The sequence below is a fragment of the Oxyura jamaicensis genome, chromosome 4 (assembly GCF_011077185.1).
Source record: "Oxyura jamaicensis isolate SHBP4307 breed ruddy duck chromosome 4, BPBGC_Ojam_1.0, whole genome shotgun sequence".
In the NCBI taxonomy this organism is placed as follows: Eukaryota; Metazoa; Chordata; class Aves; order Anseriformes; family Anatidae; genus Oxyura; species Oxyura jamaicensis.
The window spans coordinates 25,331,881-25,348,220 of record NC_048896.1 but is presented as its reverse complement, the minus strand read 5'-3'; the positions used below and the strand labels follow the sequence as shown (position 1 = coordinate 25,348,220).

The window sequence follows — 16,340 nt, the reverse complement described above, 5'->3', positions numbered from 1 at the left end:
TCCTCCCCTCCAGAATCGCTTCTGAAAAGCTCAGCTGGGCCTGGGAGTCTGGATCACAGACTCCTGCCCTCGATGATCACAGCACTCTTGCCTCAAGTGCATCTGCAGCCTTCAGCGATGCGGGGTACGTGCGGCTGGAAGCAGCAACTTGACACTAAGTAGCCTGTCCTTTTTTATTTTTTATTTTTTAATTATTATTATTTTTCCTCCTTGGAACTGGGCACAAGTTCTGACCATCCTACCCTAGATCTTTTCCCCTTCCTGTTAGCTCAAGGCCTCCTGACGGTACTTCAGTGTACAAAGGGAGTAAAAAAAAGTTGCAAGCCTGCTCTACCAGGCCTAGATAAAGTTTCCCTCATCATGGCTTTCCCAAGGTAGGAAAAACTATGTCCTTGGAGAAGTAGAAAACTCCAAGTAAGGTAGCTCTCCCCACCCAGCAGCTGGGGAAACGTGGGAAGGAAGGCCATTTCAGCCAGCCCATTTTATCTCCGTGACCAGATGGCTTTGAATGCTTCCCCAGAGCTAGGAAGGGCCAGCCTCTGCTTTGAATGGCTTTTCACACCACTTCATTAAAAACCAAAAGGGGAAGAAATGAACAATCTATAACTCTGTAGGAAGAGTGGGAAACAGCTCTGTTAATCCCATTTCCTTCCCTGGGCTTACTCAGGGCAGGTCATCGAGCGTCGGGGCCACATCACTTACTCTGCTTATTGTTACCCTGCGATCGGGAGCCTGGGCACCAGCCCAAAGCACAGATCTCAATGCTGCTGGGCATTACGAACAAAACGGAAGGTCCCAGGCTGTTAAACCTGCTCTTAATTGCAAAGCTCCAGGCACCCAGCACCTACGTATCCGTACAGGAGCAGGTAGCCAAGCAGCATCCGTTCTAAAGCCAGGCCTGTGGGAGCATTCAGGAAGAGGGGCTGGGCGTCACTGGAGGAGCAAACAAGAGAAAACCAGCCTCCTGAAAGGGTCAGGATTAGGAGATTTCAGGTGCTTTCAGATCCTGCTCCCATCAGGGGACAGAGGTCCCCCGGCAGAAGGCAGCCTCACGGTGTGACACATCAAGCAGACAGCATTTGGCACATGGGTTGGACCGACAGCTCCTCTGTGAGGGTGACAGAGCACTGGGACAGGCTGTCCAGAAAGGCCGTGGAGTCTCCTTCTCTGGGGATATTCAGACCCTGCCTGGACGTGGTCCTTTGCAATGAGCTCTGCTCGAGCAGTGGTTAGCAGCCCCGCAATCAGCTCCCCAGATGCTCTGGCTCCCACTGACCAAAGGGCTCCTGGGGCAGTCAGGCAACCCCGAGGTGGCCGAGGCCACACGCTCACCAGTGCAAGGATGCTGTGGGGAAGGCGTGCAGCCAGCCCTCCTATTCAACTGGGATCGATCATCCCAAATTAATCCAGAGAGGATGCTGCCCTCTTTTGGGCCCAGCGCGACCAGCAGAAATTCAGCGAAACTGGGAGACACACGAGACCAGTGCTTTCTGTGGAGCAAAAGCCCACGTAGGGAACCTCGAAAAGCGCCGACCTACCCCCAATCGCCTCAAGGGACATCCCAGGAACTTTTCCTGCTGAGGGCTGGGCTGCCACCACCACCTGCGGGTGTGCCACTGAGCAGGGCCAAGTTCAGGAGCGGTCCCTGATGTACCGGGAGATGCTTGATGGGATGGTAAGTGAGGAGATAAAGGGGCTGGGAAGGTCTCTCAGGCCAGCGGAGGACCACAGGGTCCTTACCGATTACAACTAGAGTTGCAGTTGCATTTTAATGAATGATTTTCATAAAATCATTTCCTGCCCCTGGCATCCCAGCCCCTCTACCTGTGAGGGCAGAGCGGAGACCGATGTGTTGTTGGCTCCCGCAGTGCCGTGGCCCTGCCGTGCTGCTGGAGGGTGCTGCCCCCGCCGTGCTGGCTGGGTGCTGGCCAGCACTGCCTGCTGCCTGCTCCCGGCTCCTCCCTGCCTGCATTTCCTCCTGCTGCCAGCACCTCCCGCAGCACAGCCACCTCCAGCACCTCACCTGCCGGCTGTCTGCCTCACGGGACCCAGGGCTCCTGCCCTGTCGCGGGGTAACCCCACAGGCACGGAGTCCGCGCTGATCTCCCTGCCTTCAGCAAGCAGGAGCTGAATTCGGAGAGCACCCACCCTCCGAGCATGAGGACGCCGAAGGCAATGATCGTGGGCCTGGTGCTGTGCCCCTGCGGGCTCCTGCTGACACTGGTAGGCACCATGACGCCCAGCTGGAGGCAGGTGAGCCTCGTACCCGAGCAGCCCTCCGACCTCGTCTTGGAGCAGGGCATCTGGGACCTGTGCAGCGAGAGGCAGAGCAGCCACGACCGCCGCTGCGGGCAGGTAGACGAGCTGGGCTACTTCAAGGAGGTGCCCGTGCAGGTGGCCCGAGGGCTGATGCCCACCTCGCTGGTGCTCACCCTCCTGGGCTTGGTGGTGGCCACCCTGGGGGTGCGCTGCTGGCAGGAGGAGCCCCGGCACCCGGTGGCTGGGGCAGCAGGGCTCGTGCTGCTCCTCTCGGGGCTGCTGAGCCTCGTACCCGTCTCCTGGTACACCCACGAGCTGTGGGCACTGCCTGCAGCGTCCGGCAGCACGCTGGCTGCGGGTTACAGCTTGGTGCTGAGCTACCTGGGGAGCTGCCTGGAGATCCTGGGCGGGCTGGCCCTCACCCTCAGTTTCCACCGCTACTGCAAGAAGCGCAGGGCCCCCAAATACCCCCCCGGCCCTGTGCGGGAGCCTGGGCCACCTTCCACCACCCGTGCCTACAGCAACCCCTGGGACGTGCTAGAGGATGAGAGAGACGGGCGGCCCTGGAAGAGCACCCTGCCTTGTGACTCCGACCTGTAGCTCCAGCACGGGGTGAGCAGCGGGCACTGCCCTGCCTGGTGCTGAGAAGGGTGCTGGCTCCTGCCTCCCCAGGCTCTAGGGGACCTCAGAACAAGGACCCAGCTTGAATCTCTGCAGCCTCCTCAAAAGCCTGCCACGCTCCAGGCTTTGTGACTGTGCCAAAGCTGTGCTTTGTGTGCTCCAGGCCTTGCTCCAGGCCCTCCGTGCAGCTCATCGCCCCGCACCGTGCAGTGTTTCAGGGTGTTCTCGCACGAGCAGGACACTGCTTACAACTGCACAGCCTGCAGGGTGGGGAAGAGGGGAGGGGAGCACCTCCCACATCTCTGCTCAGCTCAGGGCTGTGTAAACATGAAAATAAATGAAGAGGAACAGGTCCGTGCTGTGGGGTAGTTACGGGCTTTCTGCCAGGCAGGCTGGGCTGAGAGCCAGAGGCACGGCCAACCCTGCTCCCCCGTGCTTTACCTGAAGCGGGGAGGAAAGGTCTGCAAGAGGACAGGTGGCTTTTATAGCCACCTTCCTCAAGGACTTTTCTCCCACGGTTAAAACGGGCTCAGGAGGAGGTTTCCCCTTCCTCCAAAGCACAGCCACTTCAGGGAAAAATAGCTTATACTTTCCTTTCCATCATTAGCCGGGTGCAAGGCAGTAAAACTGGTCGCACTGGTTTGTAAGGGACACCTAAGGGGCCAGAACTGCACGCTAAAATCCCACTCAACAGCCTGCGTAACTGGGCTGAGCTGAGCCCAGCCAGCCTGCTCGCAGAGCTCTTTTGGCCAGTTTTCTACTCTAACGGAGCGCTGAGCACCCTCTGCTCCCCCAAACACAAACCACCAGGGCACCAGAGATGCTGCACGATGTTCCTTTATGGAAATACAGGATCAGGGCGAGATGGTCCCTTCCCAAGTGCGGCTGGCAGCTCCTGCACAGACAACAGATAAGTGCATCAAGGATGGATCTACACCAGCCTCCTTGGGCCCACCCACACCTTGGCACGGGGGTTCTGGTCACAGGAGGAGCGGGACAGCCCCTCCATCAGGTCGGACTCCTGGCATCCCTACACTGTGCTGCTCTCTTGCCTCAGCAAGCATGCACTGGGCCTGAGGTATAGCTGGAGGAGCCTCAGGGCAAGCCAGGGTGTCAGGAGGGTTCCTAGCAGGGCCTACACCACACGCTGCTCACCTCTTTCCCGTCATAAGCTTCGTTCACAAAGGTATCGATTTTGGGGGGAAGCTCTTCCTCCTCCTCATCCTCTTCTTCGGGGTCACTTTCACGGTGGTACAGGGTCAGCACCCGGGTGGAAGCGGTGCTTGAGGTCCTGCGGAGATAAAATAAAGAATCTCAGGATGACAGAGCCCTGTCTTCGAGGTGGAGCAGGTCTCAACCTGTGTCGTTAGCCTGCTGGGCTGACTGAAGCTTTCCGTGTGGCAGAGGAGCGCACCAGACACCACTCTGTCCCTGGGCAGACAGACCCTGCCTCTCTCCATCCCCACAGCTCACCTCCTTCTCCTGTCCTGCCTCCGCATGTAGGCCAGGGCCCCGACAGCAGCAGCAGCCAGCAGCAGCAGCACGGCCACCCCCAGGGCGATGGGTCCTGCCACCGGCTGCACCTCGGCCTCCTCGCAGTAGTCCCCGCGGTAGCCCAGGGCGCAGTGACACGTCACCCGCCCAGCCTCGATGGCGCAGTCCCCACGCAGGTTACACGTCTCGCTGCTGCACGGCACGGCCCCCAGCACCTCCTCGGTGTTGGGGGTTACCAGGAAGGGTTCTTCGTGCTCCCGAGGGCCGGGGGCTGCAGACAGGCTAGGGACGGGCTGCTGAGGCACAGCTGCAGCTGAGGGCATGGCTGGTTTCTCCTCTTCTGCATGGGAGATACCTGATGGTGCCACCACCATAGGAACCTGGGTCTTCGGCTCCACAGAGGGGCCTGGTGGAGTGAGCACAGACCAGAGAACCAGGTGAGAGTCCCCTTCCCAACCAGGGGAGACACCGACACGCCCCAGCAGGGGGTAAGCACTTACAGCCTGACTCATCGGAGCCATCAGCACAGTTGGGGTGCCCGTCGCAGACCTGTTCTCTGGAGATGCAGCTCTGGAGGTCAGCACAAGCGTGCAGCGGGGCCGGGCACGGTGGGGCCAGCACGCAGGTCACCTCGCGCACCAGGCGGTACCCGAGGGAGCAGCGGCACTGCCGTCCCGTGGGGTTGGGCAGGCAGAGCTGGCTGCAGCCCCCGTTGCTCTTCGCACAGCCGTGGGTGCCTGCCAGGACAGCACGAGTTAGCAGGGCCTCTGCGGGGCACAACTCGGTGCCCCAGACACCAGAGGCTGGGGCAGTCCCAGACCCACCTTCTTGAGAGACCTGGCTGTAAATCCTCAAGGCTACCAGCTCCTGCTCCATCGGGAACCACCAGCTCTTGGCCTGCTCCAGTCGGCTGTGCCAGACCTTGCTGGAGCCTGGGGACACACGCTGGCTTCAGCACCGTTCCACCTCCTCCCACAAAGGTGCCTGGCACAGGAGATGGGGCTCCTCCAGCCTGCCCTTTAGCCGGTATCCCACAGGGACTGGCAGAGACCCTGCGTCCCGGGGCAGCAGGAGGAGCTGAAGGAAGCTCAGTGCACCCCAGATGGGCTCACCATTAGTTGAGGCTGCGGTCCAGAGCAGAAAGCCGTCTCCGATGGCAAAGAGCGAGAGGCCGTGCAGCCCTTCCCGCACCAGACGGAAGTGGGAGCCGTCCAGCTCAATGCTGCTGATCGCACCCCTCTCTGTGGGCACAGACACGGGGGGCGTCAGCTGCAAGGCACACAGGGCTTAGGGCTGCCCCTTGGGGCTGCCCCAAGTTACACAGCCCGCAGGGTGAGCGCCTGCGGCCCTGCTACCTGCCACAGCGCCCTAGGTCAACCCCACACTCACCCCGGTCTGCCCAGTACAGCCTGGTGCCAGCACCCCCAAAGGCAAGGCCAGCAGGAGACCGGGCTTTCCTCCAGAGCACTCTGCGGCCGGTGCCGTCCATGGCCGCGCACTCCACTGCGGCTCCAGGCCCCCGCCTCCCCGCCGCGGTGACAAAGCACATGGTGGACGCGCGAGGGCAGAGCGCCAGCCAGGCAGCCCCCTGCAGCCCCTCGCTGAGCAGCACCAGGGCCCAGCGCCCGCCGGGTGCAGCCACGTGGATGCTGGCTGGCTGCCCCCCGATCCAGTACAGGTTCCCGCTCAGCCAGTCCAGGGCCAGGGAGGACACCGTGCCCTCCACAGCCACCGCCTGCTTCCAGGAGAGCCGGCCCGAGTCCTTCAGGCGCAGCAGCCCGATGGAGTCGCCCCCCACCTCTGCGAAATACAGGCTCTTGTCCTTCACCGCGTAGTCAACGGCAGTCAGGCGTCCCACCTTGGCCAGGGGCAGGGCCCGGTGCGGAGGGAGGCCTTGGGACGTAGCCTTTGTGGGCAGGTCCTTCAGGTAGACCTGGAGGAAGGAGCCAGTGCTGGGACGGGGACCCCGCTCCCCCAAAAGCAGCTAGGGGAGCGGCCCCCAGGCCTGGCACTGCAGGAGGGTACCTGCATCACAGCTGCTGGTGACACCAGCAGCGCGAAGGCTGAATCGTGGAGGGGCAGGCAGGTGGTCTCATCGGCAGCCAGGGTCAGCCCAGTAGGGCAGCGGCACTGCCCGGAGTGCCGGGTGCTCAGCAGACACAGGTGGGAGCAGCCACGCGCTGCGCACGGGTTAGGGGCCGCCAGGCGCAGGGCTGGGTGCATCACCTGTAGGGCAAGGCAGGCTCAGCCCCACAGCCCGACCAGGGCCTGGCAGCTCCACAAGAGAGCTGGCGACTCCTGAGCACAGGAACCACTGTCCCAAGGGCCACAGCTCTCAATGCCTCCATACCCTGGGCCCAAGTGGAGCGGGTGCAGCAGGGCTCAGGGCTCCCTTGGGTAGGTACCTGGAGGCCGTGGGGCTGCCCGTGCCGCTTGAGCAGCACGGTCCTGTTCTTGCCAGTAGCCTTGTCCACCTGCTGCACCGACCACGTCTTCCTCTCTGACCAGTAGAGCTGCCCCTCGCACACTGCTGCTGCAAAAGGGCTCCGGACCCAGCCCAGCTGCAACACCTGGAGGAGAGGCCGTTCGAGCTGACCCTGGCACCCGACCCAGCCCTGTGACCACAGCACCCACCACGCACCTTCACGTCAGAGCCGTCCAGACGTGCAGAACCCACGCTGCTCAGTTTCTCATCCAGCCAGAAGATCCTTGAGGCAGGGAGGTCAAGGGCCAGTGCTGTGGGCCAGCCCAGCCCCTGCGCCAGCAGCACGTGCCGCCGGCTCCCGTCCATGGTGGCCTCCATCAGGCGGGGTAGGCTCCCCACCTCCGACCAGTACAGCATCCTGGTGGGAAGAGGACAGCACAAGGTTTCCCTTTCCATCAGGGATGCACTAAGAGCTCTGCCTGGGGCAGGGGCAGATGCCTGGGGTTCCTCTTCCCCAGTCATACAGCCCCAACAGCACCCAGGCGAGGCCTTCCCAACTCTCCCCCATCCCACTGCCTGCTTCTGCAGGGGAAAATGGGCCAGTACAGGGCTGGCAAGAAGGTCTCCAAGTCCTCCTACCCCAACCTTACCCTGCCAGAGGTTGGAGCACCAGGGAGTGGGGCTGGTCCATGTCTCCATCCAGCACCACGGTGTACTCTGGTTTCCCTCGCCAGGCAACCCCCAGACGAGTGGCCAGCACCTGCCCTGCTGCCCCATCTGTCCAGTACAGGTTCCTCCCGAGCCAGTCCACAGCGATACAGTCTGACCTCACCCCTGCAACGTGCCCAAGAGTCAGCACCCAGAGGGTGACAGCTGCATGGGGCACAGTGCTCCCAGACTGGGTCTCCAGCACCCCAGGAGCTCAGGCTCCCCGCAGCACCTCTGCACACAAGGGGCCGCAGCCTGGTGCAGCTGCATCCTACAGACTGCACAGACACAGGCCGGCCCCACCAACCCCATATCATCACGGCCCACCTTTCACCAACGTGCCCTTCTTGCCCGAGTCGAGGCCCTGCCAGCAGATGCTCTCCGTGGCCAGGTCCATCCAGAAAACTTTCCTCTCTGCCGGGTCATAGTCGAGCGAGAAGACGATGCGCTCCTTGTCCGTGGCCAGCAGCACCTCCTCACGCCCGCTCCGCAGGCCGTAGGACAGCACCTCTGATTGCACGGCCACCAGCAAGGTGGGCTCTGGTCCTGGGGTGACACAGAGCCCCTCAGCCCCTGGTGGCCCCGTAGCCCCAGGAAACACAGCCGCCCCAGGCGTCAGAGCCTTCCGGGGCTCAGCCCTACCGCACCGCACGTCCCCCTGATGCCGCCCACGAGCTGGCATGCAGTAATGATGGCCGAGTACCCACTGGCTCCCAGCGTACCGTAGAGCACCAGGGCTCCCAGTGCTGCCTGCTGATCCCTGGGGCTTACCACCCAGCTTGCAGACGCGGCCGTCGGGCTCCAGCAGGTAGCCAGCGAGGCAGCCACAGCTGTAGGACCCCGGGGCGTTGAGGCAGATCTGGCTGCAGGCTCGCTCACCCCACTCCGTGCACTCATCTATGTCCACGCAGGTCAGGCCATCCTCGGCCAGCCGATAGCCCGGGGCACAATAGCATCGCTGCGGGGAAAGAGGGGGCATGGGGCTCCTCCTGCAGCTGGGACAGGGCAGCAGAGCAGTGCAAGCCCCCAGGTGAGGGCTGCTGGCACTCACAGGGCCCTGGGGTGAGGGGTGGCAGAGTTGTGAGCAGCGTAGCTGGCAGGGCAGGGAGCAGTTCCCCCCCTCATCTGAGCCGTCCATGCAGTCCTGCTCCCCGCTGCACACCAGGGATACGTTGAGGCAGACCCCCAGCCCACAGGGGTACTCATGGCTCGGACACGGAGCGGGCTGGCCTGCAGGGACACACAGGGGGAAGCTGCCCTGAGCCTCGTCCACCAGATCCGCATGCCCAGGGCGAGCTGAGCTGTGCCCACAGGGTGTCCAGGACACGTGGCAGCAATGCCCAGAGCTGTGCCATCAGCCTGCCCCCAGGCTATCCTAATGCCGAGGCCACCAGTCCCATGGGGACAACGCCCAGCCAGGGCCTGGAGCCGCCAGCAGTGCTGGGAAGAGGCTCTGAGCACACAGGACCTTTCCCCTCAGCACAGACCAGGATGCTCTCCCACCCCCCCTCCGTGCTGGAGACCCGCCAGCTGCCCGCAGTGGGACACGGAGGGGACACGCAGCACGTTGCTCACAGCTGGCCTCGTCGCTGCCGTCCGTGCAGTCAGCCTCTCCGTCGCACCGCCAGGCGCTGGGCACGCACTCGTGGCCCCGGGAGCAGCCCCACTGCTGGTCACGGCACAGCCCTTCCTCCCAGGGACAGCCCTGCAGGAGCAGGGGGGGGTGAGCGGTGCCACCAGCCCCCCTGGGAGTTGGGGCAGGGGGGTCCCCACCGCACGCCCACCTGCTCATCCGTGCTGTCCTCGCAGTCGGCGGCCCCGTCGCAGCGCCAGGCCTCTGGCACGCACTGCCTGCTGTGGGGACACGCCACCTCGCCCGCGCGGCACAGCAGGGGCCGCGGCACGGCACAGCCCTCCTCGTCCGATCCGTCCCGGCAGTCACGGTCCCCGTCGCAGCGCAGGGACAGGGCCACGCACTGCCCACTGCGGCAGGGGAACTCGGCTGGGCTGCACTCCTTGGGCGCTGCGAGGGGAGACGGGGATGAGGGGGGGCACCGCGCTCACCCCGCGCCATCCCCGCCAGCCCCAGGGTCTCACCGCAGTGCTGCTCGTCGGCACGGTCCAGGCAGTCGGCGTGGCCGTCGCACAGCCAGCTCTCGGGGACGCAGCGGGTGGCAGCGTCGCAGCGCAGGGCGCAGTCCTGCGTGGGGCTCCAGCAGCCCGCCTCGTCCGAGGCGTCGGGGCACTGAGGCACCCCGTCGCAGTGCTCGCCAGCCCCGACGCACACGGCGCCGCTCACGCAGCGGAAGGCCCCTGGGGAGACGAGGAGCTGTGCCAGGCCGTCTGCAGGCGGGCAGGGTGCCAGCCCCCCAGGGACTCAGAACGGCCCCAAATTACTTGGCAGGGCTTCGTTAGTGCGTGTCCAGCAACCCAGGTACCGGGCAGGGAGACTGAGGTGGTCTCGGTCCATCCATATCTGGGTCAAGCTTTGGAGCCCAGGACACGCAGACCTTTTTGGGGCCCCATCCCACCTACCCCACCAGAAATCCTGGCACGCGGCCACCCATCTGCGCAGGGGACAGGAGAAGGGCTCTTACCTGGGGTGTCGCAGAGCTGGGCACAGCCGTCCTCGTCGGAGCCATCCGCACAGTCCTTCTCCCCGTCACACACGTACTCCTGGGCCACGCACTCGGTGCCGTCACGGCAGGGCACGTGTGTGCGAGGGCAGGACAGACGGGGGACGGCGGTGAGGGGGCGTGCAGGGCTGGGCTGGGCGGGTGGGACGGTGGGCTCCACCCGCGCAGGGATGGTTGGGTGCTGCGTGGTCGTAGCTGGCCGTGGGGCAGCGGGCTTGGTTGGCACAGACCGAGCGGTGGTGGTGGTGCTGGTGGTGGTCTTGGTTGGTGCGGTCTGCGTGGTGGCTGGCGCAGAGGTCGTGGTTGGGGTGGACCGGCTGGTGGTGGTGGTGGTTGGTGCAGGGGTGGTTTTGGTTGGCGTGGACAGGCTGGTGGTGGTTGGTGCTGCGGTGGCCTTGCTGGTTGGTGCTGTGGTGGTAGGCACAGTGGTGGTCTTGCGTGGTGGAGCTCGTGTGGAGGTGGTGGTAGGCCAAGCGGGTGTGGTGGTTGGGCTTGTCCTCGAGGTAGTGGTCGTGCTTGTCCTCGACACAGTGGTCAGGGGTGGATGGAGTGGCAGGGCAGGCCCTTTGCTTGTTGGCACTGGCGCAGGCACTGGAACAGGAGCCTGGATTTGGGGCTGTCCACACTCCAGGCACGGCCAGGAGCAGCCCAGATGGCCCCAGCACCCCGGCACCGCCCCAGCGTGGAGCAGTGCGGGCCACCCCACCCCACCAGGTACAACGCTAGGCACAGAGCCCCAGCCCCTCTTACCTGCAGGCAGCTCCAAGTCCACGAAGGCCACCACTCCCTGCACGCCTTCTGCTGGCACAGACAGCACGAGGGCCAGCGTCCTCCGGTCCCAGAGCAGCAGAGACGTCTTGTTAACGGACACCAGGTACGGCTCGAAGGCAGCCACAAGACCATGGGGCCAGCTGGGTGCCAGGGTGACTGCTTGCCGTTTGGTCAGGCTCAGTGCCCTCAGGCCTGCAGGCAGAGGGATGTTTTGGACCTGGGCTTTGCCGGCACCCCTTGTGGCCCACCCTGTGTCCCCACAACCCCCCAGTTATGGCAGGGACCCCATGGCTGAGGACAGGAGCCCACCCGTGGGACAAAGCCTGTCCCAAGAGCATCTCACCGCCCAGGCAGGGACCTGCTCCATGTAGAGCACGGCTGGTCACTCCTGCCTCTACCGCAACCCCCTCTGCTCCAGATTTCTCCAGGGCTCACCCAGGGCTGAGCTCCAGAGCAGGCTGAAGGCCCTGCTATCCATGGCCGCGGGCAGCTCTCCAGGCCACGTCTCGTTCCAGGCATCCTGCGGGTCGCCCCCAGCCAGGCTGAGCTGCTGCAGGGGCTGCCCAGGAGCCAGCCAGTACAGAGCCCCCCGCTGCCAGTCCAAGAAGAGGTGCTGGATGCTGCTGCGAGTACGGTGCAGGATGTGCGGGGTCATGTCAGGCGCCTGGGTCACCCCGATGTCCCTCCGGTTGCACGCCAGCCAGTACACGTTCCCTGAGCGGATGTCCACGCGGGCAGAGCAGACTTGGCAACAGCAGGCAGGCAAGCAAGCAGTTATGGGGCTGTCGCATGGCCCAGCTCCTCCGCCTGGGCCCCCCTGTCCCTACAGCCAGGGCACAGCTGACTGGTGCCTCAGCGCAGCCCCAGCGCGGGCACCAAGGGACTGCTGAGCTCTGCAGCAGAAGAGCCTCACATCTCCGGGAGCCCCGAGAAAGCAAGCGTGCCACCACAGGGCTCCATCACCCCACAGGATCTCACCTGGCAGCCTGGTCACGATGGTTTCTCTCCTCCCAGGGTGCCCCACAACACGCAGCAGCGTCCCGCTGTCATCTGTCCCGTAGAGCACTGACCTCTGCCAGTCCACGTCCTGTAGGTGGAGGGGCTCCCGCCACTCCCGCACTCGTCGGCTGCGTGGCCCGGGGCCCAGCTGCACCAGGGAGATGGCTGTCCCTGAGGAGTATGCGATGGACAGCTCTGGGGGGCACAAGGGCAGCGTGTGAGCACGGCTCCAGGGGTGCTGGACGGGCACAGCCCACGCAGCCTCTGCAGGCAAGCAGGGCTGACGCTCTAAAGGGCTGCTGAGGCACCAGGCCACACACCAGAGAGACAAGGGGGTCCCTTGCTCCCATGCAGCACCATCGCCCGCTCCCCAGGGTGCAGACAGCACCCCTCTCCCCTCCCTGCATGGGGCACAGCACCAGAAAGGGCCGCCCAGTGCCCCTCCTGAGCTGCCACAAGGCAGGGACGCATCCTGCCACGGGCAGGCCCTGCTCACCTGCACACTTCCCTGAGGGCAGGAGGTAGAGGCCCTCTGGACAGGCACACTTGTAGCCCCGAGGGTGCACAGGGGACAGGAGGCAAAGGTGACTGCACAGGCCCGGAGCACAAGCAGCGGTATCCCCTGGGAGCAAAGGGGACATGAGGAGCTCAGGCAGCTGCCATCCCTCGTGCCTCTCCCCACACCCACAGGCTGTCCTGTGGCAGGGGCCAGCTGCCCCAGGCAGGGTGCCAGCCACACCGAGGGGACACAGCAGCTTTCCTGGGGGTCAACACGTCCCTTCTGCCACAACCCCACGGGACAGCCCTCACCACGGGACCGGGCGAGCCATCAGGTGGGACGCGGGACCCGGCGCAGTACTCACGTGGTGGCTGCTGCAGCACGTGCAGCACGGTGAAAGCCGAGACCGGGGCCCGGAGCAGCACGGCGTGCTCCTGGGGAGAGGCCCTGCTGGCGGACACCAGCTCGGTGCCATCGGCCCAGAAGAACCGGCTCTCGAACACTGCCAGGCCCAGCGGCTCCGTGTGGCTCCGCAGGACGGAGGGAAAGGAGTGGCGCCCACTGCCATCCACCTGCAGCGTCTCGATGGACTGGGGACAGAGCACAGCGACCACGTGGCACACCTCGGCGCAGGGATCCTTGGCTGCAGAGCCAACAATGCCCCACAGCCATGGGGCTCAGAGGCGAATTCCCCCTCCCAACCCCACAACGTGCGCCAGGGCACTGCTCCCTGCTCCTTCCCATGCCACAGGGGAACCAGGGGAACCCACCCTCACCTCGTCACCTCCCAGCACGTGGTGGGGCTGAGCCCGGCTGCCCCCCGTCCCTACCTCCTTGTACTCGCTGATCCAGTACAGCCTGCCGGCCACGTGGTCCAGGCTCAGCCCCACAGGTTCCTCCATGGACACCACCGTGAGCTCCCGGCGGTCTGAGCCATCCATGCCAGCTGCAGCGATGACTGTCCGGCCCCGCTGCCCACGGTTGACCCAGTACAGGGACCTGAGGACAGGCACCAAGCACCCACCTCTGGGTATACCCCCAGGGCTGCCAACCCCCCCCTCACCCCTCAGCATGGCGTGGTGAGCACAGCCTCGACTCACTCGGGATCCCAGGGCAAGCCCTGCCTCCCCCACTCCTTACCTTGCAGCTGGATACACCGTCAGCTGTTCTGGGGCCACATCCTTCCCCAGCACCGTCACGTAGCCCCGGCCGTCACCCAGCCCCGCACAGATGGCCGCAGGGTGGCTGCTGGCCCAGTACAGCTGCCCTGTGAACCAGTCCACGGAGATGCTGTTCACCTCCCCAGCATCTGCAGAGACAGAGCGGTTAATGCACACAGCCTCAGCTCCTGGCCACAAAATCCAGGTTTCCCTCTCCTCTACAGGAAAGCAGGGCTGGGGTGGCAGGCCAGCTCTCAGCACCCATCTCAGCCCCACCGCAGGACCCAGCGCCCTCGCATCTCTGCACCTGCGTAGAGAAGCTGCGCGCCCTTCCCCGGGTGGTGGGCGCAGAGCTCGCCCTCTTCTGTCAGCCAGTAGTAGGTTTCCCGGAGCAAGTCGTACACCAGGGCGCGGGGCTCAGTCTCGGTGGAGAGCAGGGGCCGGTAAGCCTGAGTCCGCACGTCCAGAAGAGCCAGGTCCTCCCCGACGGCCACCAGGAGCTGCGTCGAGTTGTCTGCCAGGACAATGTCACAAGGTGGATGGGAATGGGACGAGCTCGGGGCACTGCCCACCCCTGGGACAGGCAGGGCAGCCCAGGATCCCCAGCACACCCTACCTGCCACTTCGCAGATGGTGCCGTGGCGCAGCGTATAGCCCTCGAGGCAGGAGCAGGTGAAAGCTCCCGGTGTGTTCCTACACAGCTGACTGCAGGGGCTGTACTCCAGGGAGCACTCGTCTACATCTGCAGTGACAGGAGCTGCTGGGAGCCCACGGCACGGCTGCCCAGCACCCTTCAGACAGCACTGCCAGTCCCTGGCCACGGGCACTGCCGCTGACCACAAGGGACTACCTAGAGAGTCCCCAGCCCCCAAACCCATCGGCTACAGCAGGGACATGACCTACACGCAGCCTTCTCGGGGCCAGGTATGACACGTGGGCAGGAGCAGGGCTGAGGTGGGTGCTCCTGCACGAACGCTGGCTCCAGCGAGGCCCCACTCTCAGCGGGCAAAGCCTCCTATGCCCAGAGCATGCACACCCCAACCTCTCCTTACCGGCACAGCTCTGCCCGTCAGCCTGCAGCACCCAGCCGGCCCCACACGAGCACTGCACGCCCCAGTGGGTGTCAGCACACGTCTCCGCACAGCCCCCGTTGCGCACAAAGCAGCTCCGTCCTGCAGGGGGACACGGCAGAGGAGTGAAACGATGCAGGACTGCTTCTGCAGCTCCCCCTGCCCCACGCCTGCTCACCGCATGTGCTGGGCTCATCGGTGCCGTCCAGGCAGTCATCCTCATCGTTGCACATCAGAGACTCCAGGATGCACTTCCCCTCGTCGCACCTCACCATGCCAGGTGGGCAGGGGGCTACAACACACAGAGCTCATGTCAGGAGGGCAGAGCAACGCCAGGTGGGCACTGGAGAAGCTCACGGGGAGGTCCCACAAAGCGTCTACAGATTACTGGAATGCCTGCCACCATCCTAAGGGGAGCTGGGGCCCAGGAAGGCAAAAACTTCACATGTACCCTGGGCAGGTCTCACCCCATTAAAGGAGCACCTTGCGTGCCCACTTACCACAGACATCTTCATCCGAGGAATCGCCGCAGTCATCGACCCCGTTGCACTTCCACTCGGCCATGATGCACACCCTGTTCCTGCACTGCCACTGCCCGGGCAGGCAGGGCTGCTGGGGACAGCCCTCCTCGTCCCAGCCGTCCTCACAGTCCTGGTGCCGGTCGCACAGCTCCCAGTGCGGGATGCAGTGGTGAGTGCCGGGACACTGCAGCTTCTTCGCCCCACACACTGAGGGGATGGAGCAGCACTCACACCTCACCCTGTGCCCCCGGACACCCCCGCTCAGCCCCTCGCCCCCTCGGGGACCACCTACCGCAGTCCTGCTCGTCAGAGCCATCCAGGCAGTCGGCAGCGCCGTCGCAACGCCAGCTGCTGGAAACACACCGGCCATCGTCACACTGCCACGCGTGGGGGTCCCCGCCACAGGGAGCGTCTGTGGGGACAGCACACGGTCACTGGGGACCTAGCACGCCTCTGGGAACAACCACAGCGGTCCCCTCTGTCCTGGCAACGTCCGAGGAGGCGGCGGGACACATCCCCAGTGCAGGATGGGACCCCCCAAGTCCCCCCAGGTGCTCACTCACCACATATCTCGTCCGTGCCATCGGGACACTGCCGCTCTCCGTCGCAGAGCCAGGGCACGGGGATGCAGCCGGCCCCGCAGGCGGCCTGGCGCGAGGCAGCACACGGGGGGCTGGCGGGGGCTGCGGGAGGAAGCCGTGCGGGTGCTCAGCCACGCAGCACCCCCCTTGTCCCAACACGGGGACCCCGGGGGGGGGGGTGTGCATGCAGGCAGGCAGAGCCCCCAGCCCCACCACCCCTCCAGCCCCAGCTCACGGGCACGGCGGGCCCCGGGAGGCGGCAGGAGGGCGGCGAGGACGAGGAGCAGGCGGAGGGGCGGGGGGCGGCCCATGGCGGCGGCGGCTCCGCGGGCCGGGCCGGCGGGGGGCAGCGCGACGCCGCCACAGCGGCCGGAGCCGCCTTTATGGGGGGCCCCGCCGCGCTCCGCCCGCCCGCAGCGGGGCTGGGCCGCGGGGGATGGAGCCGGGGACGAGGCCAGGGCCGGCCCGGGGAGCCCCCACGCGAGCCCCGGGGCGTGGGGAGCACCGGCCCCGGCTGAGGCAGGCGCGGCCCCCTCCTCGCCCCGGCCCCACGCCGAGGGGCTCCCGAGGGTCCCCGGCCCCGCTGGGTGCCCCCA

The 16,340-nt window shown here is 65.2% G+C and overlaps 2 protein-coding genes across 2 annotated transcripts; one reads left to right on the top strand and one right to left on the bottom strand.

Moving 5' to 3' along the window:
- The first annotated feature begins 2,063 nt into the window (after nt 1-2,063).
- CLDN23 (claudin 23) lies at nt 2,064-3,044 on the top strand. Its single transcript, XM_035326253.1, has one exon. It carries the CDS (start codon nt 2,158-2,160, stop codon nt 2,857-2,859), a length of 702 nt encoding a protein of 233 aa, XP_035182144.1. The 5' UTR covers nt 2,064-2,157; the 3' UTR covers nt 2,860-3,044.
- Nucleotides 3,045-3,701: 657 nt separating this feature from the next.
- LOC118165910 (prolow-density lipoprotein receptor-related protein 1-like) lies at nt 3,702-16,055 on the bottom strand. The gene is made up of 34 exons (XM_035324297.1): nt 15,980-16,055; nt 15,727-15,846; nt 15,456-15,575; nt 15,143-15,370; nt 14,821-14,934; nt 14,625-14,744; nt 14,189-14,314; nt 13,880-14,086; nt 13,553-13,721; nt 13,243-13,411; nt 12,777-13,002; nt 12,410-12,535; nt 11,893-12,108; nt 11,350-11,658; nt 10,894-11,106; nt 10,315-10,722; nt 10,105-10,272; nt 9,605-9,820; nt 9,292-9,530; nt 9,083-9,212; nt 8,559-8,737; nt 8,279-8,465; nt 7,835-8,053; nt 7,450-7,633; nt 7,016-7,217; nt 6,780-6,944; nt 6,400-6,600; nt 5,764-6,307; nt 5,487-5,615; nt 5,199-5,306; nt 4,875-5,111; nt 4,354-4,780; nt 4,036-4,171; nt 3,702-3,775 (listed from the first exon to the last, which is right to left on the bottom strand). The coding sequence occupies exons 1-34, from the start codon at nt 16,053-16,055 to the stop codon at nt 3,719-3,721; spliced, it is 6,675 nt and encodes a 2,224-aa protein (XP_035180188.1). The 3' UTR covers nt 3,702-3,718.
- Between the last annotated feature and the right edge of the window lie 285 nt (nt 16,056-16,340).

Excerpts from the sequence above, each read along its gene's own strand:
- CLDN23 (XM_035326253.1), top strand. The coding sequence starts at position 2,158 with ATGAGGACGCCGAAGGCAATGATCGTGGGCCTGGTGCTGTGCCCCTGC.
- LOC118165910 (XM_035324297.1), bottom strand. The coding sequence starts at position 16,055 with ATGGGCCGCCCCCCGCCCCTCCGCCTGCTCCTCGTCCTCGCCGCCCTC. Across the intron at positions 14,745-14,820 it reads CGATGAGCCCAGCACATGCG|GACGGAGCTGCTTTGTGCGC; the intron begins GTGAGCAGGCGT and ends GTCCCCCTGCAG. Across the intron at positions 4,172-4,353 it reads AGGCAGGACAGGAGAAGGAG|GACCTCAAGCACCGCTTCCA; the intron begins GTGAGCTGTGGG and ends TTATCTCCGCAG.